General features: G+C 44.9%; 1 protein-coding gene across 1 annotated transcript in view; it reads right to left on the minus strand.

The window, feature by feature from the left end:
* The window catches only part of LRRC7 (leucine rich repeat containing 7), a 3,010,809-nt gene that overhangs the window by 399,647 nt on the left and 2,585,586 nt on the right, over window positions 1–25,576 (minus strand). Inside the window, exons 23-24 of the mRNA XM_069641926.1 lie at window positions 6,745–8,413; window positions 5,187–5,336 (exon numbers count right to left, since the gene is read on the minus strand). Of these exons, the coding sequence (XP_069498027.1) occupies window positions 5,187–5,336; window positions 6,745–8,413 (1,819 nt within the window). The remainder of the gene's footprint in view (window positions 1–5,186; window positions 5,337–6,744; window positions 8,414–25,576) is intronic.

Below are 25,576 nucleotides of genomic sequence, written 5' to 3' on the forward strand. Positions count from 1 at the left end.
ACATTCTGTTGCTATTGAGTGTGGTGGTCAGCCAGAGCTTCAACGTGCATTTAAAAGTGTTTTGTTGTTGCTCAGCTCTTTATGGCATTCTGCAGCAATTCAATTTTAATCATATTCTGTAAGGTACCATTTCAAGAAGGCGGGGTGGTAATTTAATTTCTGACAGAAAACACGACGGAAAAGCAAGGAAGGAAGAAGAGAGGAGAACGGCAAGCCGGGTGGGATCCCAAAGATTGTATGCCGCTCTGCGGGTGAACACAGTGGCAGGAGGGGAAGTGTGTAACGGGTGAACAGAGTCAGCCGGGGAAGTGTGTAACGGGTGCACACTGTGGCAGGAGGGGAAGTGTGTAACGGGTGCACACAGTGGCAGGAGGGGAAGTGTGTAACGGGTGCACACAGTGGCAGGAGGGGAAGTGGGTAATGGGTGAACACAGTGGCAGGAGGGGAGGTGTGTAACGGGTGAACACGGTGGCAGGAGGGGAACTGTGTAACGGCTGAACACTGTGGCAGGAGGGGAAGTGTGTGACGAGTGAACACAGTGGCAGGAGGGGAAGTGGGTAATGGGTGAACACAGTGGCAGGAGGGGAGGTGAGTAACGGGTGAACACAGTGGCAGGAAGGGAACTGTGTAACGGCTGAACACTGTGGCAGGAGGGGAAGTGTGTGACGAGTGAACACAGTGGCAGGAGGGGAAGTGTGTGACGGGTGAACACAGTGGCAGGAGGGGAAGTGTGTAACGGGTGAACACAGTGACAGGAGGGGAAATGTGTGACGGGTGAACACAGTGGCAGGGGAAGTGTGTAACGGGTGAACACAGAGGCAGGAGGGGAAGTGTGTAACGGGTGAACACTGTGGCAGGAGGGGAAGTGTGTGATGGGAGAACACAGTGGCAGGAGGGGAAGTGTGTGACGGGTGAACACAGTGGCAGGAGGGGAAGTGTGTAACGGGTGAGCACAGTGGCAGGGGGGAAGTGTGTGAAGGGTGAACACAGTGGCAGGAGGGGAAGTGTGTAACAGGTGAACACAGTGGCAGGAGGGGAAGTGTGTGACGGGTGAACACAGTGGCACAAGGGGAAGTGGGTAACGGGTGAGCACAGTGGCAGGGGGGCAAGTGTGTGAAGAGTGAACACAGTGGAAGAAGGGGAAGTGTGTGACGGGTGAACACAGTGGCAGGAGGGGAAGTGGGTAACGGGTGAGCACAGTGGCAGGGGGGAAGTGTGTGAAGGGTGAACACAGTGGCAGGGGGGGAAGTGTGTGAAGGGTGAACACAGTGGCAGGAGGGGAAGTGTGTGACGGGTGAACACAGTGGCAGGAGGGTAAGTGTGTGACGGGTGAACACAGTGGCAGGAAGGGAAGTGTGTAACGGGTGAGCACAGTGGCAGGGGGGGAAGTGTGTGAAGGGTGAACACAGTGGCAGGAGGGGAAGTGTGTGACGGGTGAACGCAGTGGCAGGAGGGGAAGTGTGTGAAGGGTGAACACAGTGGCAGGAGGGGAAGTGGGTAACGGGTGAACACAATGGCAGGAGGGGAAGTATGTAACAATGTGTCCTGATTGTAGAAGACTAGCTTTGAAGACCCGCCTAAATGTGCTTCCTCTAAGTAGACATATTAAATGGGACGGGGGAGACATGGCTAATCTTTGCTTTTGTGATATGGCTGCCCCAGACAACCTGGGTCATCTGTAACTGCGGTGTGGACTTGCATAGGTAATTGCGGAAACCACATTTTATCTGGAGGCAATGGGGTATATTATGAATTGCAATAATGCAGATTATATTTTTAACTTGTACGAATATGTTAGGGTTGCGTTAATTAACAACTGGTGATGGGTGGTATTTGGAAATTGCCTTTGTATTTATTTTACCTCAAATGTATGTTTTATCTAATGATGACAACACAAAAGCAGGAAATATGTAAGGCACCCTATGAATTTTCATCCCGGCTTGTATTTCATGCTCTTATTTACACACAGACACACACACACACTCATTTTTTCCTGTATATTTTCCCTTGTCCTTTATTCTTTCTCACATTATCTGGGTCCATTATGGATGCTTTTTCTCATTATGTTACATCTCATCTATATTTTCTTGTATCTCCATTTCTCTCCCTCTCTGTCCAATTATCACAGTGGTATATTTGACATGTGTCTCTCTTTTGTCACTATCTAATGTGCACTGTATGGAAAGTGCACTAATGTCTCAACTTCTCAACCACCGTGCATCTGATATTCACTGCACTCTTCTCTCAGCTTGGCAACTTACCCTCCGTTATAAGTTGCTTCCCTGTAATGGTAAATCACTTCGAATGCCTCTAGGATACTCCTGTTTCATCTCGCATATTTCAAAAAACAGAACTCAAGTTTGGTTACATTTTTCTTTCTTTCTTAATTCACTTTCTTAGATACTAGCTTCAAATACATCTATGACCTAAAAACTCCCTTCCTTTCCTCTACGTCTACGGTGTTCCACATGCATTCCTGGTTGTGTCCTTCACTCTCCGCGCAGCCCTTTCCTGCTTTAAGTCCTTTTAGTCCATTGGAATGCTTAGTGTTCCCCCTTTCCTCATAAACTGCTGCAATCATTGGGAAAAACAATATTCTGACACAACTTATTTAAACAACTGCCTCATCATTGTGAATAAAGTGGTAGTGTTAAAGCTGTGTTAAAGCTGTGTTAAAGCTGTGTGCAATTTAAAATAACTAATTTTTTTTAAATGCCACTTAATTGTGAGTTAGTATATTTACGGTGTGGGGCACATAGAAAGTACTGCATGTGGTGAATATTGCATATTTAATATATGCTGGTCAAAATTTCACCAAAGCTAACCAAATAATACATGACCGTGAGTTTTCCAGTTGTGTGTCGGACCAGTTAAGAGGAACCCCATATACTCTCGGGGGCATCTGGAAAGAAATCTGGCATTCGTTAGAAAACAACCAACAACCAGTCTGCTTCCATCCTTTAAATATTTCAGCAGCAAAACTCCACTTAACACTCCTAACCTTCTTTCATCCGCATGTAGTAATCAAGGAAACAGCTTTGAAATTGACAAAAACTATGCCACCACAGTAAAAGTCAGCCACTTCCTTTTCAATTCTTTTCAAATACTTGATGGCATCTGCCAGTGCCCCTCCGCATCTCCTTGGCTTTTAAATGCTTATCTCAGACCTCTGGTTAACATATACACACACTGTTCAGATGTATGGATGATTCCCATCTCATGATTTACCGGGCATAGGACAGCATTAACACATCTAAGCGAACCAGGTGCCTTGAAGCTCTGAAGAAATCAATGACTGCCAGTAGTCTCTGTCTGAGCATGTCAAAAACAACAATCTTACCATTTGGCCGACACATACATCTTTCATCAGACAATTTCTTTATGTCCCCCCACACGTGCATGAAAAAAGTTGGCAAACCAGTGGGTAATCTACGATTCGAGACGTCCTTCCATTCTTCAAATGAAAACAGTGAGTAGCAAATGTCAATGGATTAGATTGGTCCTCATCCACCAACATGTGGATTTCGAGACTCTCTGCATCTCTACAGTGTCTACAATGGTGCGGGCTCTAAATGGATCTCCAGCAAGATATCACATTAATAGCCTCTGCGCTGCATAGGTAAACTTAGTGAACTGGTCTAGCTTCAGGCAGGAAGCGGGAGGAAGCAACATGATTGCTTACAAGGGACTCAAACTTTGGAATAAGCTTCCACTTCAAGTCAGGCTTAGGTAAAAATGTCCCTCAAACTCACTCCATTGTAAGAAGTTCACTGTTTCCCATCAAATCTGATTTCTTATCTATTTTATGTTCTTTTGTGATCAAAAGAGCATTGTTCCTCCTGTATATAAATACATTTTTTTTAAATGAATTCCGGGAGACAATGGAAACCAAGATATTCACCAAGTCTTTCCAGTCTGATGTCTCCCCCAGTCCAGCACATCTCCTATTGCATGTTTATTTTGAATGGTCCGAGAATGTATCTCTCTGGGTATTGGGAATTCCACATACGTGCCTGCTGTGAAAGCTACCTCTCCTTCACCTGACTGACTTACATTCCCTATTTTCCTCTCTTCACCTCTCATGGACCTCCCCCGCTCCCCCGCCATGCTCAACTTTATTCATGCTCAGAAGTGTTTCTGATCTTGCGTGTAGCGTGTTATGAAATCCCAAAAATAAATAAACAAAACAAATCAGTCTCCCTCTGTTTTTTCACTCCGCACCCACCTTATCAGTTTTTCCAACACTGTGCTAAATCCCACCTTCTATGTCCTGCATTTCCTGAAAACCAGGCTCGGTGCAAGGAATGATAGTTCCCGAAGCAAAGTGACGTTCCCTCCTTTGGAACATTTCCAGATGTATTAGTTTTAGGATCAAAATGTCACTGCCCCCTGCCACTCTGAATCCTACGCAGCTGCTTACACGCGTTGTATCATTGCAACAGCCTGGCAATCAACTCTCTCAAACAAAGCTAACTCATGTTTGAAATAATCAGTTTCGGAAAGGTTTCGACACTATATTTATACTTTTTTTTTTTAAATCCTGCTCATCTGTTTAGTAAACATGTTCTAGTAAAAAAACACAAAATCAATGATCTTTTTTTGATTTCCATACCTAAAAATCAAGCACAAATGTTTAGCACAGAATGTATCGCCCATGAAATGTGCAGACTTCACCGGCATGAAACATATAAGGCAGGGGTCTGCAACCTGCTGCTCTTGATGTTTTGGAATGCAACTCCCATGATTCCTCACCACTGACTATGCTGGTTAGGGCTGATGGGAGATGTAGTAGAACATGACAGACGCCGGGGGCGACAGACCCCTGATAAAAGGACTAAAAAGCAGCATGTAGAGCTGACGAGTAACAAGCACAGCCGCACAACACCAGGGGTTGGAATCAACATGTTGCAATTCGTATGAAATAGTGCAGGGATGACTGACAACCACAGAAACCAACAGCAAGCACAGAGTATTATTATAATTGCACCCATCATTTTCAAATGTGAGCAAATCTCCCATGGCTTTTCAGTACAACTGAGCAAGCGCTATTTCCGAACTCCACTGGATGCAGTAGCGACCGGGAATGGCGATGTCAAGCTATGGATCGTGAGGGATGCCCTGGGAATGAAAATGGCGGCTGCCCCCACACTAGCTAGGATGCAATATGTAGGCGAATACATACTTACGTTCGGATGAGGTAGATCCTGGCGGGTTTGCTTTTCATATTTACAGCTAGGCTGCATGTTTAAAGTCATGCTTCGGCCTGCATGCACAGCTGACAAGTACTCCGAGTGCAGCATGCCAAGGTTTACAGTGTTGTGCTTATAAGCAGCATTCTGAATCGAGGGAATAATGACGTGACAAGGTGTAAACACACATGCGTAGCTCTCGAAAATTAGACTTTGCACAGACATGGTTCAATTCACAGACATGTATAAATAGAAGCGTACAAACATTGCAGGAAATGAACATCATAGGCACGTGTTGCATATCACAGAGGGATACCATTACCTTGCAAACAACATAAAAGACACCAGCGCTACGAAATGCACGGGGACATCCATTCTGCACTAGGTTTAGTAGCTGAAGACCATGACTACTCATAGTTGTCAACATGATCCATTCCAATCTGTAGGTGCTTATTCTAGTCCTGTTTTTTATTGGCATTCTGGGACTTGTAGTCTGAATTGCATAATGGGAAAAGCACAACTACAAGTCCCACAATGCAATTATGATGTTATAAGTATCTACAAATTGAAATGGATCATGTTATACTGTTCACTTTTCTTGTGAGAACGAAAAGGTCAAAGTGAGTTCTAGGAGATCCCTTGATATTTAAGAACTCCCCTTGTGGCCATTGACCCTTTGTGATAGCCTTAACTTATTGTGGGGTGCCACTCCCATGACAGGCGAGCCTGATGGCCTGTTTAAAAAGAAAGAATGGTTTTGCTCCACCCACCTCTAAAATCATACTCTTCATGTAGTAACCCAAGCTGTAAAGGTTGGTCGTTGGCCAGTATGTACTAGGGTGTCTGCGATGAGGACACACTGAGCATATTGTTATGAAGAAAACACCATGTTTTTGTTACCAGAAAATAACAATGCATCGCGTTATTGAAACTGAAAACGCCCCAAAAAAAGATTGGTCGTGGAAAGAGTAGATTAGAGTTGGTGGTAAGTGGAAATGTATGTGGGGTGCTGGAGTCACCCTCCGTTAAAACATGGTGAAGGAGCACTTTAAGACTTTGACAACACTTCAACAATCAATTTCCATACGGAACATTCAGTACCGGTGTCTCTGAAAACACTTAAGGTTACCTGTCCTTAAATGAACATTGGTATGTGTACGCTATACTGCACTCTGCCCAGCAGTATGCAGACACTGTTCACAGGTGTACATTGTTATTCATAGTACTCAGTGTGTATGTGTACTACGCCACCACCACGGCATTGCGTCCTTGGCAAATTTGCTTTGCTTGAACATCCGTTAATCTTACACACCAGGTGAGTGAAAAACAAACTGAGTGTACAACATTTCTCGCAGAAATTGGTTACAAAGGCAGTGTACAGTATTCACAGATCTAGAATTTGCTTTGAAACAGCCCTTGATGTGTTATTTTGTAAACCAACATGCGTGTAGATGACATTTACACCCCATTGGGCAGGACAATACTGTATGATTTCACAAAATGCAAGTGGAAAAACTAGAAATCAGTAAATCATTCAGAGAAATGGCAAACATACCCTGTCTAACCTTCTAGCTTCTATGTGCCTAAGGAGCTGCTGTCTCCAGTCTGCAGGCATTTTGTTGCAGCCGTCCTCTCCCTTCCCAGGGTTCGGCCGTGCCTTCAGATCACTGATATCCGGGGCTTTATCACCATAGTTGCCCATGCCATAGTCATAAGGTATCTTTTCAAGTAGTGCTGCCATGGTTGGCCTGGCTGAAACTGGCCTAGTTTGTGACGTCCCGTAAGTTTCCGTACTGTAACTTCTCGCAGACAGTGGCCTCCTTTGCGTGAGGTTTTTAACTTGATAATTAACGGTTTGAGGTTTGATGTCTTGGTATGAAGGGTGCTCATCTTCGAACCTGCCGTTCCTTTTGAGGAACTGAGACTCTGATACCGGTATGCTGGTTTGGCGTTCCACAGGTCCTCTGTACTGGGGCCGGCCATACCGATCGGTTTGGGGCTGTTCGAGGGGTTCGTTCACTCGTCTGTAGATTGCCATTTCTGTGGCACTTGCCAATGAATCTGCTCGCCTCAAAAAACCAGGTCTTGATCCTTGGCTTGAAAACTGGGATGGGAGCGTGTCTTCGTTCACTGATGGCTGAGAGAATGAGAACATATGTTCCATCGGAGGGTACCCTCTATAAGATCTGGGACTGATCAAATCTTTCGCAAAATGTTTATTTTGTTGTGCAGCATAATCTGTACTGAGTGTAAATGGAGGTGGGATCCTCTTTTCAGGCTTCACTTCCACAGCCCCTTGAGGATTGAAGCTTTGGTCAAACTGGTAGACTTTTTTCGTCACCAAAGGTTTTTGCTGATGTTGTCCTTTGCCATTTCCATAGCCGAGCAGCTCATCGTCTAGCATTGGGACAGACTGACTCCGAGACATTCCTTGCTCCAATCCCATTGGAATATCGGATCGGTCATGGCTTCCTTGCCTGGGCATGGTGGGATCATAGTTCTGCAATGGTATGTTGTACACTTTAAATGCCCCAAGATCTATCTCGTCAATACTTTGTGATTTCTTGAACCGGCTTGACCGCAAATCTTTCATTAAGGGAGAAAGCCTCTCTGTACTTTTGCTGATCGAAATAGAGTTTTTGGCAGATTCCGGGCGACAATGTGTGTGTGAAAAAACATTACCCATACTTCTATGAGGATTAGTGTCGTGATATTCCCATGTTTGCCGGGAAGCAAATGTACCGGGTATTTCAACTGATTGCGGGCCGTGGTCTTTCCGATCTGAAAAGGGACTACTCGTGGGGGTACTCTCAAGCTTTGAAGGGAAGGCTGTCCGATCCTCAAAGGGACTGGGCGTTCTAGTCCAGTTCTGCCAAGGATTGGGGGGAGGCACTTCTGATTCAGGTGTATTTCTGTGAGTGGGCTGATCAAGTTCCAAGGGTATGCCAACTATCCTGTCTTGCCTAATTAGAGGTCTGCGTCCATGTGCCGACGTGCTTCTGGATTTGGCATTCAAGAGTGGGTTGGTGCTGGGATTGGCGACCGTGTTCTCCTCTGCAACAAATCCTGTGTTGTCATAGTGCGAGTTATCATTCCAGGGTTCAGGAAAGCTTTCATTTGCTGGCCGCCTGTCGTTGCGCTGCTGCAGAGTTCCGGTCGGATCGGAGTCCCTCTGGCTAAGCAATGGCTTGGTCTCCAGAGGTTGCGGGAAGGACTGCGTGAGCCTGCCAAAACAAGAAGTACATGAATAATGAGTAACTCTAAACAGGTGCACAATCAACAACACCACTCAACATTAGCAGACCCCTTCCAAATAACTTTGGGCTTTATTGAGGACCATGTTTTAACTTTGTTCCGTTTGACACACTCGGAAAGCGCCATGTTCTGGATGACTTTGTCAAATGCTTGCTTTGCAATATTCTTTCGAAACCACCCAAAATGTTAGTTTCCCTAAGAATAACATCAGGGGAAGTATATGTATTGTTTTGAAGCCCTGCCCCTTACGCATGGGTTGGTGTTTTTTGGTTTTGCCGTTATTTCTGTAGATTGTGCTTGTTTGTTGATGTTTAGTGGTAGTGCCCTTATGCCTGCGGGCCTGTGTTGAGGCCCTTTACAAATAATAATAATACTACTGCTACTACTATTACTAATAATAACAGGCTATTAGTTACTACTAGCGTCTGTGCTGACGGCCATTTATTGACAACGACTGGCGTCGTCCAATGCATGGTTTCATTTCCATCAAAGAGTTCAACTCACTCAGAATTGACATCATGTTTTCCTCCATGTATGATAACGGCAGAACCAAACAATGCATTTTGAATACAGATCGATATGACAATCAATCATCAAGTATATCTCGAGGTGGTCAGTCATTTTTTCGGAAAAAAAATGTTGAATGACAATTTTTTCGAAAAAATAAGGTCGAAAAAAAAAATGTCGAATTCCCTTTTTTAAAATTATGTATTTATTTTGGGGTCCGGGAGTAAAAAAAAATGGGTAAAAGAAAAAATAAATTAAAAAGGGGATTGGTGGGGAACCCCCCCCCCATTTCGAATAAAAAACGTATTAAAAAAAAATTGACTTTTTTTTTGACATTATTTTCTCGAATAAAATGACTTTCGACATTTTTGCATTCGAAAAAATGATTATATACCATATTTCGAATGAAAGCCTGTCATCCATAAAACGGTATGCAGTCTTTCCATCGAAAAAGTTTCCAACAAAACCTTTTCCATTGAAAGTTTTCCAATGAAATGTTTCCCATCGAAAGTTTTCCAATGAAATGTTTTCCATCGAATGTATACATGTGTGGGGTAAAGAGTTCATTTTGTTTGGGGTGGGTTTGTAAGGGTAAAAAAAGGGTTTGGGCGGGTGGGGGCGGGTGTGACCCACCCAAAAAAATACAAAAGAATGCATTCCATAGACACATTTTTTCGCTGGAAAACCTTCGATGCATTTTACTTTCGTTGGAAAGTTTTCGATGCAAAAACTAGTAACAGCCATACAATATTCATTCAATATTCTATATTCAACCGTAACATCTGTTAGTTTGGGAATACAAATGTTCCGATATCAACACGAAATTCAAACAAAAAGACAAGGAGCAGCTCATTAAACCAGGAAGATTTGATGTACAAATCACTCAATGAACAAGCCATGAGGGCTCTTTTCAAGCCTCTAACCTTGACTGATATCGCCTTTGCGGAACATCAGCGTAATGCCCAAGTAACTAACACATCTATCAGATAAAGAAGAGCTGGGTGACATTGACTAAAATCGCCATTCCTCAAACCGGGAATAATTGCCTGTTTCCTTAATTCCATAGGCACTCGGCAAAATAAAACATCATATACAGCCTGCCTCAGTGGTTATAGGACAGAAGCCGCGGACAGAACGTTCAATTACAGTCTGGGGAATCGTTCATAAAACTGTTCTCCACCACTGATTCCAGATATAGCAAACTGGATCGAAGTCCTTAATGAAGCTGCCTGGTGCACCTATCATACCGCACAGGAGAAGAACAAGGAAACTGCATAGTGCTGATATCATACTGCACAGGAGAAGAACAAGGAATCTGCACAGTGCTGCTATCATACTGCACAGGAGAAGAACAAGGAATCTGCACAATGCTGCTATCATACAGCACAGGAGAAGAACAAGAAAACTGCATAGTGCGTATATCTTATCACATGGGAGAACAAGGAAACTGCACAGTGCCACTATCATACAGTCCAGGAGAAGAACAAGGAATCTGCACAGTGCTGCTATCATACTGCACAGGAGAAGAACAAGGAAACTGCATAGTGCTGATATCGTACTGCAAAGGAGAAAAGCAAAGAAACCGCATAGTACTGCTGTCCTATCGCACGGGAGAACAAGGAAACTAAATAGTGCTGTTATCATACCGCATGGTAGAAGAGCAAGAAAACTGCATAGTGCTTCTATCATACCGCATGGTAGAGCAGCAAGAAAACTGCATATTGCTCCTATCATACCGCATGGGTCGAGAACAAGGAAAGTGCATAGTAGTGCTATCATACTGCCTGGGAAAAGTACAAGGAAACTGCATAGTGCTCTTATCATACAGCACAGGAGAAGAGCAAGAAAACTGCATAGTGCTTATATCTTATCACATGGGAGAACAAGGAAACTGCACAGTGCCACTATCATACAGTCCAGGAGAAGAACAAGGAATCTGCACAGTGCTGCTATCATACAGCACAGGAGAAGAACAAGAAAACTGCATAGTGCCTATATCTTATCACATGGGAGAACAAGGAAACTGCACAGTGCCACTATCATACAGTCCAGGAGAAGAACAAGGAATCTGCACAGTGCTGCTATCATACTACACAGGAGAAGAACGAGGAAACTGCATAGTGCTGATATCGTACTGCAAAGGAGAAAAGCAAAGAAACCGCATAGTACTGCTGTCCTATCGCACGTGAGAACAAGGAAACTAAATAGTGTTGTTATCATACCGCATGGTAGAAGAGCAAGAAAACTGCATAGTGCTTCTATCATACCGCATGGTAGAGCAGCAAGAAAACTGCATATTGCTCCTATCATACCGCATGGGTCGAGAACAAGGAAAGTGCATAGTAATGCTATCATACTGCCTGGGAAAAGTACAAGGAAACTGCATAGTGTTCTTATCATACAGCACAGGAGAAGAGCAAGAAAACTGCATAGTGCTTATATCTTATCACATGGGAGAACAAGGAAACTGCACAGTGCCACTATCATACAGTCCAGGAGAAGAACAAGGAATCTGCACAGTGCTGCTATCATACAGCACAGGAGAAGAACAAGAAAACTGCATAGTGCCTATATCTTATCACATGGGAGAACAAGGAAACTGCACAGTGCCACTATCATACAGTCCAGGAGAAGAACAAGGAATCTGCACAGTGCTGCTATCATACTGCACAGGAGAAGAACAAGGAAACTGCATAGTGCTGATATCGTACTGCAAAGGAGAAAAGCAAAGAAACCGCATAGTACTGCTATTTTATCGCACGGGAGAACAAGGAAACTAAATAGTGCTGTTATCATGCCGTATGGTAGAAGAGCAAGAAAACTGCATAGTGCTTCTATCATACCTCATGGTAGAGCAGCAAGAAAACTGCATATTGCTCCTATCATACCGCATGGGTCGAGAACAAGGAAAGTGCATAGTGGTGCTATCATACTGCCTGGGAAAAGTACAAGGAAACTGCATAGTGCCCTCATCATACAGCACAGGAGAAGAGCAAGAAAACTGCATAGTGCTTATATCTTATCACATGGGAGAACAAGGAAACTGCACAGTGCCACTATCATACAGTCCAGGAGAAGAACAAGGAATCTGCACAGTGCTGCTATCATACAGCACAGGAGAAGAACAAGAAAACTGCATAGTGCTCCTATCAGACCACACGGGTTGAGAACAAGTAAAGTGCATAGTGGTGCAATCATACTGCATGGGAGAACAAGGAGGAGAGCAAGAAAACGCCATAGTGCGTATATCATATCTCATGAAAGAAGAACAAGAAAACTGCATAGTGCTGCTATTATACAGCACAAGGGAAGAACAAGAAAACTGCATGCTGGTGATATCATATCGCGCGGGAGAAGAACAAGGAAACTGCATAGTGCTCCTATCATACTGCACAAAAGAACAAGAAAACTGCATAGTGCTGCTGTCATACCACACAGGAGAAGAACAGGAAACTGCACAGTGTTGCTATTGCCCCGAACAGGAGAAGACCAATGAAACAGAATAATGCTCCTATGAAACCACACAGAAGAAGAATAAGGAACCTGCATAGTGTTGCTATCATACCATACAGGGGAAAGAACAAAGAAACTGCATAGTGCTCCTATTATCAATGCATGGGAAAAGAACTATGAAAGTGCATAGTGTTCCTATGATAATAGACATAGTATGGTGCTCCTAGCACACCACACAGGAGAAGAACAAAGAAACTGAATAGTAGTGCTAGCAGACCGAACGGCTGAAGAACACAGAAACTCTGCAGTGCTCCTATTATACTGCATATGAGAAGAACACGGAAACTGCATAGTGCTGCTACCATACTGAATGGGAGAAGAACAAGTAAACTCCATAGTGCTGCTATCATACCACATGGGAGAAGAAAAAGAAAACTGCATAGTGCTCTTATCATACAGCACAGGAGAAGAGCAAGAAAACTGCATAGTGCTTATATCTTATCACATGGGAGAACACGGAAACTGCACAGTGCCACTATCATACAGTCCAGGAGAAGAACAAGGAATCTGCACAGTGCTGCTATCATACAGCACAGGAGACGAACAAGAAAACTGCATAGTGCTCCTATCAGACCACACAGGTTGAGAACAAGTAAAGTGCATAGTGGTGCAATCATACCGCATGGGAGAACAAGGAGGAGAGCAAGAAAACGGCATAGTGCATATATCATATCGCATGAGAGAAGAACAAGAAAACTGCATAGTGCTTCTATTATACAGCACAAGGGAAGAACAAGAAAACTGCATGCTGGTGATGTGATATATCGCGCGGGAGAAGAACAAGGAAACTGCATAGTGCTCCTATCATACTGCACAAAAGAACAAGAAAACTGCATAGTGCTGCTGTCATACCACACAATAGAAGAACAGGGAAACAGAATAGTGCTGCTATCATGCCACACAGGAGAAGAACAGGAAACTGCACAGTGTTGCTATTGTACCGAACAGGAGAAGACCAATGAAACTGAATAATTTCTCCTATGAAACCACACAGAAGAAGAATAAGGAACCTGCATAGTTTTGCTATCATACCATACAGGGGAAAGAACAAAGAAACTGCATAGTGCTCCTATTATCAATGCATGGGAAAAGAACTATGAAAGTGCATAGTGTTCCTATGATAATAGACATAGTATGGTGCTCCTAGCACACCACACAGGAGAAGAACAAAGAAACTGAATAGTAGTGCTAGCAGACCGAACGGCAGAAGAACACAGAAACTGTGCAGTGCTCCTATTATACTGTATATGGAAGGACACGGAAACTGCTTAGTGCTGCTACCATACTGAATGGGAGAAGAACAAGTAAACTGCATAGTGCTGCTATCATACCACATGGGAGAAGAAAAAGAAAACTGCATAGTGCAGCTATCGCACTGCACAGGAGAAGAACAAGGAAACTGCTTAGTGTTCCTTTGACACTGCATGGATGAAGAACAAGAAAACTGCATACTGCTGATATCATATCATATAGGAGAAGAACAAGGAAACTGCATAGTGCTCCTATCATACCGCACAAAAGAACAAGAACACTACTTCGTGCTGCTATCAAACCACACGGGAGAAGAACAAGTAAACGTAATAGTGCTGCTATGATGCCACAATGGAGAACAACAGGAAACTGTACAGTGTTGCTATCGTACCGCACAGGAGAAGACCAATGAAACTGAATAATGCGCCTATGAAACCACACAGAAGAAGAATAAGGAAGGTTCATAGTGTTGCTATCATAGCGTATGGGGAAGAACAAAGAAACTGCATAATGCTCCTATTATTAATGTAAGGGAAAAGAACAATGAAAGTGCATAGTGTTACTAGCACACCACACAGGAGAAGAACAAAGAAACTGAATAGTGGTGCTAGCAGTCCGAACGGCAGAAGAACACAGAAACTGTGCAGTGCACCTATTATGCTGCATAGCAGAAGAAGACGGAAACTGCATAGTGCTACTATCATACCACATGGGAATAGAAATTTGAAAAACGGCATAGTGCTGCTATTATACTGGACAGGAGAAGAATAAGGAAACTGCCTAGTGTTCATATCACACTGCACAGTAGAAGTACAAGAAAACTGCACAGTGCTCCTTTCATCCCGCACGGGAGAAGAACAAGAAAACTGCATACTGCTGATATCATATCATATAGGAGAAGAACAAGGAAACTGCATAGTGCTCCTAACAAAACGCACAAAAGAACAAGAACACTGCTTAGTGCTGCTATCAAACTACACGGGAGAAGAACAAGTAAACATAATAGTGCTGCTATGATTCCACACAGGAGAACAACAGGAAACTGTACAGTGTTGCTATCGTACCACACAGGAGAAGACAAATGAAACTGAATAATGCTCCGATGAAACCCCACAGAAGAAGAATAAGGAAGGTTTATAGTGTTGCTATCATACCGTATGGGGAAGAACAAAACAACTGCATAATACTCCCATTATGAATGTAAGGGAAAATAACAATGAAAGTGCATAGTGTTCCTATCATACCACACAGGGGGAGAACAATGAAACTGCATAGTGGTGCTAGCAGACGGAATGGCAGTAGAACACATAAACTGCACAGTGCTCCTATTATACTGCATAGCAGAAGAAGACGGAAACTGCATAGTGCTGCTACCATACTGAATGGGAGAAGAACAAGTAAACTGCATAGTGTTGCTATCACACCGCATGGGAGAAGAAAAAGAAAACTGCATAGTGCTACTATCATACTGCACAGGAGAAGAACAAGGACGCTGCCTAGTGCTCCTATCACACTGCACAGTAGAAGTACAAGAAAACTGCACAGTGCTCCTATCACACAGCACAGAAGAAGAACATGGAAACTGCATACTGCTGCTATCCTACCACACAGAAGAAGAACATGGAAACTGCATAAGGCTGCTATTATACCACATGGGAGAAGAACAAGATAACTTGAATAAGGTAAACACTACTGCATCAAAGTGAAATACTCCATCAATTGGATTGTTAGCAGCCCCAAAAGGCAGAGGCGTAGTAATAGCAAATACAATAGAAACACAAACAAATCCATGAGAATTTACTGACAAACTTCTATTCTCTGAGGGGACAGTTAAATGCACTGTACCTACTGGAAACAACATATCTAAGTATATTAGAGGCGGTATACAGGGTAGGTGCTGGCACTAGGCAAGCTAAGGCGTTTGCCTGCAGTGTGACACATGACCTTCCCTTCCAATGAATCATTTATTTCTCCCAGTAGGCTGTTGAGTAGGCTGCAGTGATGCTTATAGCCTGGGAGGGTGCCTGCACAACATTTGGAACATTTAGCAATTACTGCGTCTCGCCTGCTAATTAGGCTATGGTTCACTTTCTAACAGTTTGCCTAGGGTGGCAGCACTCCTTGCACCGGCACTTGAACACATTCAACTTAGGCACTCGAAAATGCAAAGAAAACCTTGATGGGAATGTAAACAAACAGTTAATAGACATTTCCATAGAATTAGAAATCAGACAATTTTTATTGTAAAGATTAGTGGACGATTAAGTCTCTAATAAAGTGTGTGCGAATGGTTCCCTTACTTGGGGGAATCTAGTTTGGGGCAGATGTAGGCCAATGTCTCATACAAGAAGACCCAATAGTCTAGTTTTTAGTTTACAGATGTAACCTTGGGACTAGACGGACGCTATGGATTTGTAGGTAGTACAATTTGTTTGGGATCTATTTGGAATATGTATGCATATATGATAGTATCTTCATTACCTAGGTGCAATGATTAATTCAACTTTAGGGTGAGTGTGTCATGTGTATCTATTTGGTTTAGCTTTGATTGTGCAGTGTTCTAAAATATCTACTCCCCCTGGACGAGTTTGTCTGGACTCGTCCTGTGCTGGATCTTCTCCTTTCAAAATAATCATTCTCATCAACCTTTATTTTTATCGGCAGTACAACAGAGAGTTTATGGTATCACATCAACAGTGTACAACATAACCAGTCGCAGTTCTTTTTTTTTGCCCACATTACAGCTACCACACTTCAACCTTGTAGCGTTTGACATACATTACAGCTGTTCTTGATTTAATCGCTAGATGTGACTCGAGTCGAATAAGAGCGGTATTGTACCCAGATATCACGGGGTCTAGCTTCAGGGGGAGGGAGGGTGCTCACATACAGCTCCTCGTTTTCCTGGGCCCAGGTCAGTGCAAGTAACCATTCTTTTATCTCTTGGTGGGGGGGTTATTTTTCCATTTCAACATGATGGCTCTTTTGACAACCCATGTCCACGAATGCACGATGTCTTTACTCTGGATCTCAGCCCACATTACAAATATTGCCCCAAGTGTTTTTCTTTCTAACGGGACGTCCACCACAGCAGACATGTCTAGAATGTTCTCCCTGAACTCTTTTAACTGAGAACATTCCGAGAACATATGTAAGTTATCTGCTAACATATAATGGCATCTGGGGCAGCACTGCCCCATAGGTGGGGGCATCTTGGAAAGTCTGGAGGGTCTGTAGTATAGCCTATGTAGAATTTTAAATTGCATGAATCTAAACCTAAAATCAAGGGACACCCTCCTAGTATGGATGCACATGTTTGACCATTGGCCGTCAGTGAGGTATATACCCATTTTGTTCAGACCAGCGAGCACGAGCCGCTGAGGCGAGGTGGTCATCTTGTCTTGTATAATTTTGTAAAGGGTAGAGAGGATGTGTTTACAACTCCGGGGTGGTCATTTTGTCTTGTATCATTTTGTAAAGGGTAGAGAAGATGTGTCTACAACTTCCCGAGTTGGCTATGTACGCTAGTATAAGGGTCTCAGCGGATTCAGAGGGATACTCAAGCCATCTAGCCAACACCGCCAAGTGGATCCTATAGAATTGGAATCGCCCCCCTCCAGCTGCACTGTGTATGGGCCTCCAGGTCTCTGGTGTGATGAATTTCCCATCTGGAAACAAGTCTGCTAGTGCCCTATAGCAAAATCCCTCTCACCTAGCTTGGATCGTGCTATCCCGCAATGGTCTTAGCCCTGGAAAATTCCACAGTGGAATCCACCAGTAAAAGGGTTGGTCAGCCCCTATGATGCTGAATATTGATCGCCATGCTCTCAACGTGGAAAAGACTGTGTCACATGGAGAGTCGTCTTTATATTGTCGATCAAACAGTAGTGTCCTGAGGTCTGTGCCACCTGCTGCTAGTGTTTCTAACTTGACATGGGGAAAGGGCTGCTCCATGACGTACCAACATGAGTTGTACTTGAGAAGCCACCCAGTATAGTTGCAGGTGAGGCACTGAGAACCCTCCTTTCTCATATGGGAAAGTCAGCTCCACCCATTTTTTACAGACTGCCCCGGAGTGCCACAAAAACTGCGTGAAGAGTGCATGCAGTTCGACGAAGTAGGATTTCCCGGGCCATATCGGGATGTTAATAAAAATGTATAACAGCATAGGCAATAATATCATTTTAATTAGGGAGAGCTTTGCAACAGTAGAGAGCGGAAGATATTTCTACCTGAGGAGTCTGTTCTCCACGTGAGACCTGACTGCTTTGTGATTGTCATACAATAGTGCAGTAGGCGTTTTAGATTTCATCACCCCCAGATACTTGATGTGGTCAGGAAACCACCTCAAGGGGAACATGCCCCTATACTCCTGGGTGCTATCAGTGACTGGAAATATTTAGGATTTGGAAAAATTAAATGTGAAGCCAGTTAATTCGCCAATTTGTTTGATGTCTAACAGAATTGATTGAGATTGATGTGTGGGTCTCTGATGTATAATAACACATCATCCACATATAGGGATATTATCTATGGAGGGCCAGCCAAATGGATGCCACCTCGTCTGTGGTGCTTTAAGATGAAGTCCGCCTTTGGCACGATGGCCAGAGTGAACAGGATAGGGGAGAGTGGGCAACCCTGTCAGGTGCCTCTCCCCAGCTGAAACTGCTCTGATATGCAAGAGTTGACTAGCACTCTGGCAAATGGTTGTGTATACAATAATTTGATATACCGTATCATGGGCGGCCCTATCCCCATCTTTTCCAGTGCAACCCACAAGAACTCCCACAACACCATGTCTAATGCCTTTTCAGCATCGATAGTTTCTGCCACATCTTTTGCCAGGGGTCCATCCTGGTCATAACATTGAATAGTCGCCTACTATTCAGCGATGTGGATCTTCCAGGGATGAAACCATCTTGGTCGGGATGGCCCAGATGTGGCATAAGGGGGAGAAGGCAATTAGCAAGGACCCTAGCAAAGATCTTGGTGTCACAATTCATTAGAGATAGGGGCCTATAAGAGCCACATTGATCGCTAGGTTTGTCTGCTTTAAGGAGTACCGTGATCACAGCTTTGCGGGGTGACTCAGGCAGCAGTGAAACCCTAAGGGATTCCTCCCATACACTAAGGAGAATAAGTGCCACAACCACTGCATATTCTCTGTAGAATTCTGAGGTGAGGCCATCAGGGCTTGGAGCTTTCCCTTTGGGTAATTCGGCGATGAGCGCCATAATTTCTTCTAGAGTGATGGGGCTATCGAGTGTCTCCGTGGTCTGGGCATTGAGGCGTGATAGCGGGATGTCCTCTAACAGTGTATGGCTATCCCGTTCACCGCAGGGCTGTTCCGCAGTATATACAGTACGGTAGAAGTCACGGAAAACCCCCACTACTTCGACGTCTGACTACTTACTGCTACCCTCCTCATTCAGAATGGAGCCTACTTGGGTGCGTCCTCTCTCTGCCTGATCCAATCTCGACAACGTTCTTCCCGGTCTACCTCTCCATACCTCCTGGCCCTCTGTGGCCGGGAGAATTAGCGAACCTCCCTCATAGCTTGTACCTCGAATGTCTCCAGTTCTTTGCGTATTTTCAATAGCACGTGAGGGTCAGGGGACTGGCTGTATTCTGTTTCGAGCCTCTTGAGGCCGTTTTCAGATTTCTCTAGGTCCTTCTGTATGCTTCTGAGAACCCCTGCCTCACTGGATATCGCCATCTCCATAATGAAGACCTTAAATGCCTGCCATCTGAGCCCTGGGAGGTGGAATCGGCCATATTGCAGGTAAAAAAGTTATCTATATCAGCCTTAATCTTGGCACGGAACATTATATCTTCCAAGGCTGCCGATTTAAACCTCCAGGTACAGCCCGTCCACCTGCCACCAATCTGCAGCACCAATGTCACAGGGGAATAGTCTGATAGTGCATGAGGTCAATTATCTGCGTCGATAACCCTCCCCATCAGCGAGCCGGAAACCAGGAACATATCTAATAGAGATGACATATCATGTACCGAAGAGTAAAAGGTGTATTCCCTCATTTGTGTATGCGATATACGCCATGCATCACGTAGGTTTTGTGTCTGTATAAGAGAATGCAGTCGGCGGGCAGCTCTGGGTTGAGATTTAGGTGCTGAATTAGTTCTGTCAAGTGAACAATCTAGGATAGAGTTCATGTCACCCCCCACCCCATATCAAGGGTATTCCACAATACAACGACATAAGCCCTACGAAAAGATAAAAAAAAACTCTGTTCTATGTTCTTTTATCATGAGGCATTTTTACGACTGCCTTTTAAATGTGGACACAATTACGAAAAATTCATCCAAACATTTTTTGGGAGAGGTTTCCCCCATCTCCCTCCTTTCCCATCTATTTTTTTACTTTTCCCGACCACCCCCTAAAAATGTTGATACATTTATTTGTAATTTTGTACACGTTTAAAATGCAGGCGTAGAAATGCCTGGTGATGAAAGAACATCATACCAAAAAACTCTGGGGAGTCAATATTGGAGCAGTACGTATTAGCGAGTATCAGTTCAGTACCTTCTAATATGCAATGGAACATAACATACCTCCCCTCATGGTCAATCTGCACTTTTTTCTGCAAATTTGAGGTTCCTGTGTATAAGAATCATGACACCTCTGGATTGTGAAGAGTAGGAAGTGGAATACATGCTCTTTCCCCACGCGGAGGTGATGTTGCAGGATAAGTTCACTGGTAAGGGTTTCTTGAAGAAGAAGCACATTTGCATTATGTTGGTGTACGTAGGACATTATTTTACGAGTTTTAGTAAAGTTTCTGAGTCCCCAGATTTTCCAGCTTAATATTTTCAGCTGTTGTGCCATATCGCGTGTGTATCCTATGCTGTGCCCAATGTGCCATCCTTGACCAGTATGCAATGTAGTTCGGGGCTGACCTCTCAGTGTACTAAATTTCCAATCTTTTCGTGTTTTTCCCCCACCAATACTCAATGAGTGCGCAACAGGTGCGCAAACTCTTAATGGGCCAGATCTTAGCAGCCATACCCTGACCACCCACTGCCTCCCCCTACCTCCCTCGTGTTCTGCCCTGGAAAGGGAGCACGTTTAACCCTTAAGTCACACAAAGCGAATGTAGTGGGTGTACACTGTTGCCGTTCGGCACTAAACATTGTAATTAGGATATATTATCCAACATATACAGTGTAAAGAGGCAGTCAATGCTCAGTGTGCATTACTATCAGCTCATGCTGAGACAGGGGTCCACAATCATGAGATTAAGTTGTGCGAACTATGAACTATTATTCAGGCAGGTTCTCTTCAGCTGGTTTGGTAGCAGGATTAATCAGAGGGTTCTGTGCTTCGATAAACTTTGCCACCTCGTTCGGAACTGTGGAAAATTATAGTTTGCTTCGGAACTACAGCTTTAGTAGCACCGGGAACAGCATGACATATTGAATGTTCAGCTCCCTAAGCATCTTCCTACTGCTATAAATTGTCGTCTCTCCTGCTGTACTACAGAGAGAGAAAAGTCAGGGAAAATGCAGTTGATTTGGGATCCCAGTCTCAGTTCTTTCTTCTCACGAGCCAACAGGAGCAGGTGCTCTCTATCGCGATGATAACTCAGTATTTTCACAATTTTGGGTCTAGGGAAGGCTCCTGGTTTGGGCATGGGGGCCAGGGTGTGGTGGGCCTTCTCCACAGCGAAGAAGGGGCATAGGTCTGGGCACCCCAAGAGATCTTCAAGTAGGTTCTCGACAGCCCGTTCCATGCCTCCAGTAAGGGCATCCTCGGGGACTCTCACTATGAGACTATTGTTCCTTCGGGAGCGAGACTCAAGGTCATTGCATTTGTTTTTGAGATATTTCATGTCTAAAGCAAGAGTAGCAACACTGTCTTGAAGCACATGCAAGTTGTCCTCAGTGGCCCCTATTCTGGTCTGGTCTCAGCCTCAGTTATCTGAGTGCCCTCATGGGCCAGCTGGTATCTCATGGATGCCACATTCACGGTAATATCATCAAGCTTCTGATGTACAGTCACAAACCTCTTCGCCATGGCCTCCATCATGCTCGTCAAATCTGGGGTTGGAGAGGGCCCAGCGGCAGGTGCAGATGGTTCCAACTGGGCTTGGCTTGATTGCCCCTGTTCGCCATTGGGGTCGACCTTGCAAATGTGTCCATGGCGCCAGACTTTTTCCCTCTGCCTGAGCCCTTGGTTATGATGAATGTCCGGGTCTCGCTCCGAGAATCCGACAGACAATATGCACAGGGCCCAGGTTAGGCTGTAGGTCGAGATGTACCAGTCTCGTGCTCACTCAGATAGTAGGAATAGTGTAGCGAGGGGGTTGCGGGGTGTCCCCGGGGGCCAGAGACATGTTGCCATGAGCTACATGTTACGCCGCTTTGTGACTACCAACTCCTCATCCTGTGATGTAGTCAAGCCCCTCTAGAAGGATGTGTTGCACTGAGGCAACCAGCGTATAGCACCTTCCAGTTCTCGGGATGCCGGGATGTGGTATGGAGGGATTGTGGACCTACCTCAAGGGCCAATGACCGGATGGGGCAAGGGGCCGCTTTTACCGCCATGTGTATGTGCAGCAATGCCAGAGACCATGCACCCCACTTGCGACCCATGCAAGTACATTAGTCTTGGGGTCCCACCTACACACTGGTCAGCCCGTGCTTCAGTTGGACATTGGTGTTTCAGAAGGGGGGGGACCAGAAAGGATCACATGCTGCAGGGGCCTTCTTGCCCTGTTGATGTCTGCCAATATGTGGGCCGGGCCTTGAGGCTTGGCTATGGCTGCCGGGCAACCCCTGAAGATCTGCGCCATGTGGCTGGGGAGAAAAATAAAGGGGATGGACGGCGTTCCTCACCTCTAGTGTCGAAATGCACGTTTCACTTTGTCCCACTGCGGCCAATACAATCACTGCCTGCGGGCTGGGGCAGCCACTGCAAACATGAAGTCCCCCACTCTCTTGGTCCGGCCACCACCGCCAGCATGGGGTGACCGCGCCAGGCCCAGGTCCCTCACTGCAGGGGCATGGTTGGACCGTGGCCGTGCCACTCGCACCGCGGGTATCCCTTGTCAAGGTGCAGGGAAAGGGCTAGACAGTACGCAGCAGTCCCTCCAGCAAGACCTCAGAGCAGAGGGGGGAAAGGATCATGGCAAGGAGCTTGAGCACCGATATCACCCCAATGCCACCAACAGTGTCAGGAGTGGGCGGTCACAGAGTTCGCCTCCTCTCCCTGAAGCATGGAATCCAGCCTGCTCACATCTCCCGATTCACACACGCGCCGGCTGCAGTCCACAGTTGGTTGGTTCACAGCACCCAAACCACCAGAGGCTTGTGTGTCGGCTCAGATCCCCTCCTGAGGTTTACCAGCGCTATTCTGCTCTGCAGATTAGGTTTTCGCTGTCTCTTCCCAAGGCTATCCGCACTTTGTTGCGGAGCTCAAAAGCTAAGCACCCATTATTCGTGGCTGCTCAACAGCATCCCCCCATTCTCCGTTTTTGAAGGGTGTGGGGTACCGCAAGGATCTATTGGGTCACCCATGCTTTTTGATTTCTATTTGGAACTCCTTGAAGGACTGAGGGATCGAATGTACAAATCAAAGCCAAATGCTACCCCACTATGCAGATGACACCCAACTCTAGCTAGAGGTCTCTTCCCCTGCCAACATCCTTTGTCCAAGGGACTGACTTAGTGCTTTAGGATTGAATATCTTTGTTCATCTTGGAACTAAAGAAAACTGAATTGTATATGGTATATTCCCCAACGTTTCCTCATTCACATATTCAGGAGTGGTCACCCCCCTCCTCCTATTTTTGAATCACGCCTACTGTGATGTCCTCAGTAAAATCTTTTGGAGTTGTTCTTGAACCTAATAATCATTTTAAGGTACACATTCCTCATTTACCCAATTTTATTTTTTCAATTAACTTTTTACATTTTTCCTTTGCCTCCCTCAGATTTTTGCATTGCCATCCATCATCCAGGGCCGCCTTTTATCTCATGGAACGCTATGGTTTTGGGTCAGCCTACTTGGCTGTCAAGTTATCCATTTCGGGGGGATAAAGATCTAACCATAATGAAGACGTTTTAAGACTGACACTGCCACTATTTACGCACTCCCCAGAGTCTCTTCAAACTTTCTCAGCAGCTGTAGCAACTCTATTCCCCTCGACCCATCCTCTCTCTCTCTTCTTTTGGCATTCTACAATGCTCTTAAAACACATATATTTTCTTTAACATATTCTCAACTATGTTTATTTTTATGTGTTACGTTGCGTGTAATGTTATTGTTTTTGAACACACTATTTTTTTTTGTACTGAACATCTATACTTTAGGATCAGAGAGGGTGATTTACATATTTAAAATACATTAATAAAATATACATAAGACTCAACAATAAACATGGGGGCATTTTACACTGTCAAAATCCAAATATGTCCTCCCTAAACTCAGAACCCAGTGGTGCAAAATACCTGGTTATACCGGGTGCCAAATCACACAATCTCGTTTTGTATGCCGCTACCTACTCTTCTGCCCTGGGCTGGACCTACACACCACCAAAGCAGAGATCGAGAAAGGGAGTAACTGAGCTACTTATCCATCACATACAGAGTTCCTGACCCCACCAGCTGCCTTCACGTATCCCTCTCATGTGTATCCCAGTAATAGAAACTGGATATCCTGCTGCCATGCTGCCTCTCCATGAGAATGGGCAGAACACAACCCATAAATGACAAATGCTCGGTCTGTCAGAGCTGCAACCTTGCGTGGGCAGACCTAATCACATCCGCCTTCGGACCCACACTTCCCAGGGAGGCAGTTCAGGTAATAAGGGGGCAACATTTTTTAAATTGGTAGAGAAATTGAGGTCGCAGAAGCAAAGGTACGGTAGATGGGGGTAGAAAAAAAATGTCCAGCATGTGGTTGGCTGATGTGGTGTCAGTGGTGTGCAGCCTGTGACATTCTGGCTGGGTAGAAGCCTTTTCCCCATTTAACTAGCGGCATCCAGCCACAGATAACTGTGCTGAATTACGGTACATTTTAATTTGTGCCAGTGCAGTTTGTGAGTCCTCTGTGATTCCATACCAGGTCCATACAGAGAAATGGAAATGTTCTCCTGAAATGCCTTTGCCAATGAGATGTAGTGATGGGTCGATGGGCAAACCCTTTCACATGCCCTTTCATCCTTTATTTTGACATTAAATTGAGAAGTATGAATAACAACCTGCTGGTTCAGTTATTTTGTTTCCCTTCAAATAACGGTCCCAGCACTATTGGGTGTTTCCGCTTATTCATTCCAACATGGCCACCCTATTTACAGAGGCTCCCCTGGTGTAATGCGGTCATAATATTGCCAGTGCTCCTTCAGACCGTGGGCCCTCCGCCGCACCCCAAATAAAACATTTTGAGGTACGCTTGTACTGCACAATTCATGGTACGTTTGTACCCTTGAAGCCACGGTCCCAGTACTATTGGGATATTTTACCTACCCATTCCAACCTGGCCGCCTTCTGTACAGACGCTCCTCTGGTGGAACACGGCCACGTGTTGGTTTCTATTTTGTTCAAAATGTCCATCATGTGACCGGTCCACCCCATGTGTTATCGGGATTCTACAGCAACGATATTTCCTGTGCTCTTTCAGATGCCGGTCCCTCCACTCCATTCCAAAAGAAGAAATTCAAGGTACGATTGCACCGCACAGGGGCGTTGGTTGCGCTGGCTGCCCCGTCTACTTTGGGATATTCAGTGCTGCATATTTCCAGCACCGGCTGACCACGCTTTATATTCCTTTCCCTTTCTCAAGGTTATGGTGTTACTCTGGATCGTGGGCATGCCCCATGGTCCTCCGGTGTGACTGATGT

This window comes from Ambystoma mexicanum, chromosome 1q (assembly GCF_040938575.1).
Source record: "Ambystoma mexicanum isolate Mex_15411 chromosome 1q, UKY_AmexF1_1, whole genome shotgun sequence".
NCBI lineage: Eukaryota > Metazoa > Chordata > Amphibia > Caudata > Ambystomatidae > Ambystoma > Ambystoma mexicanum.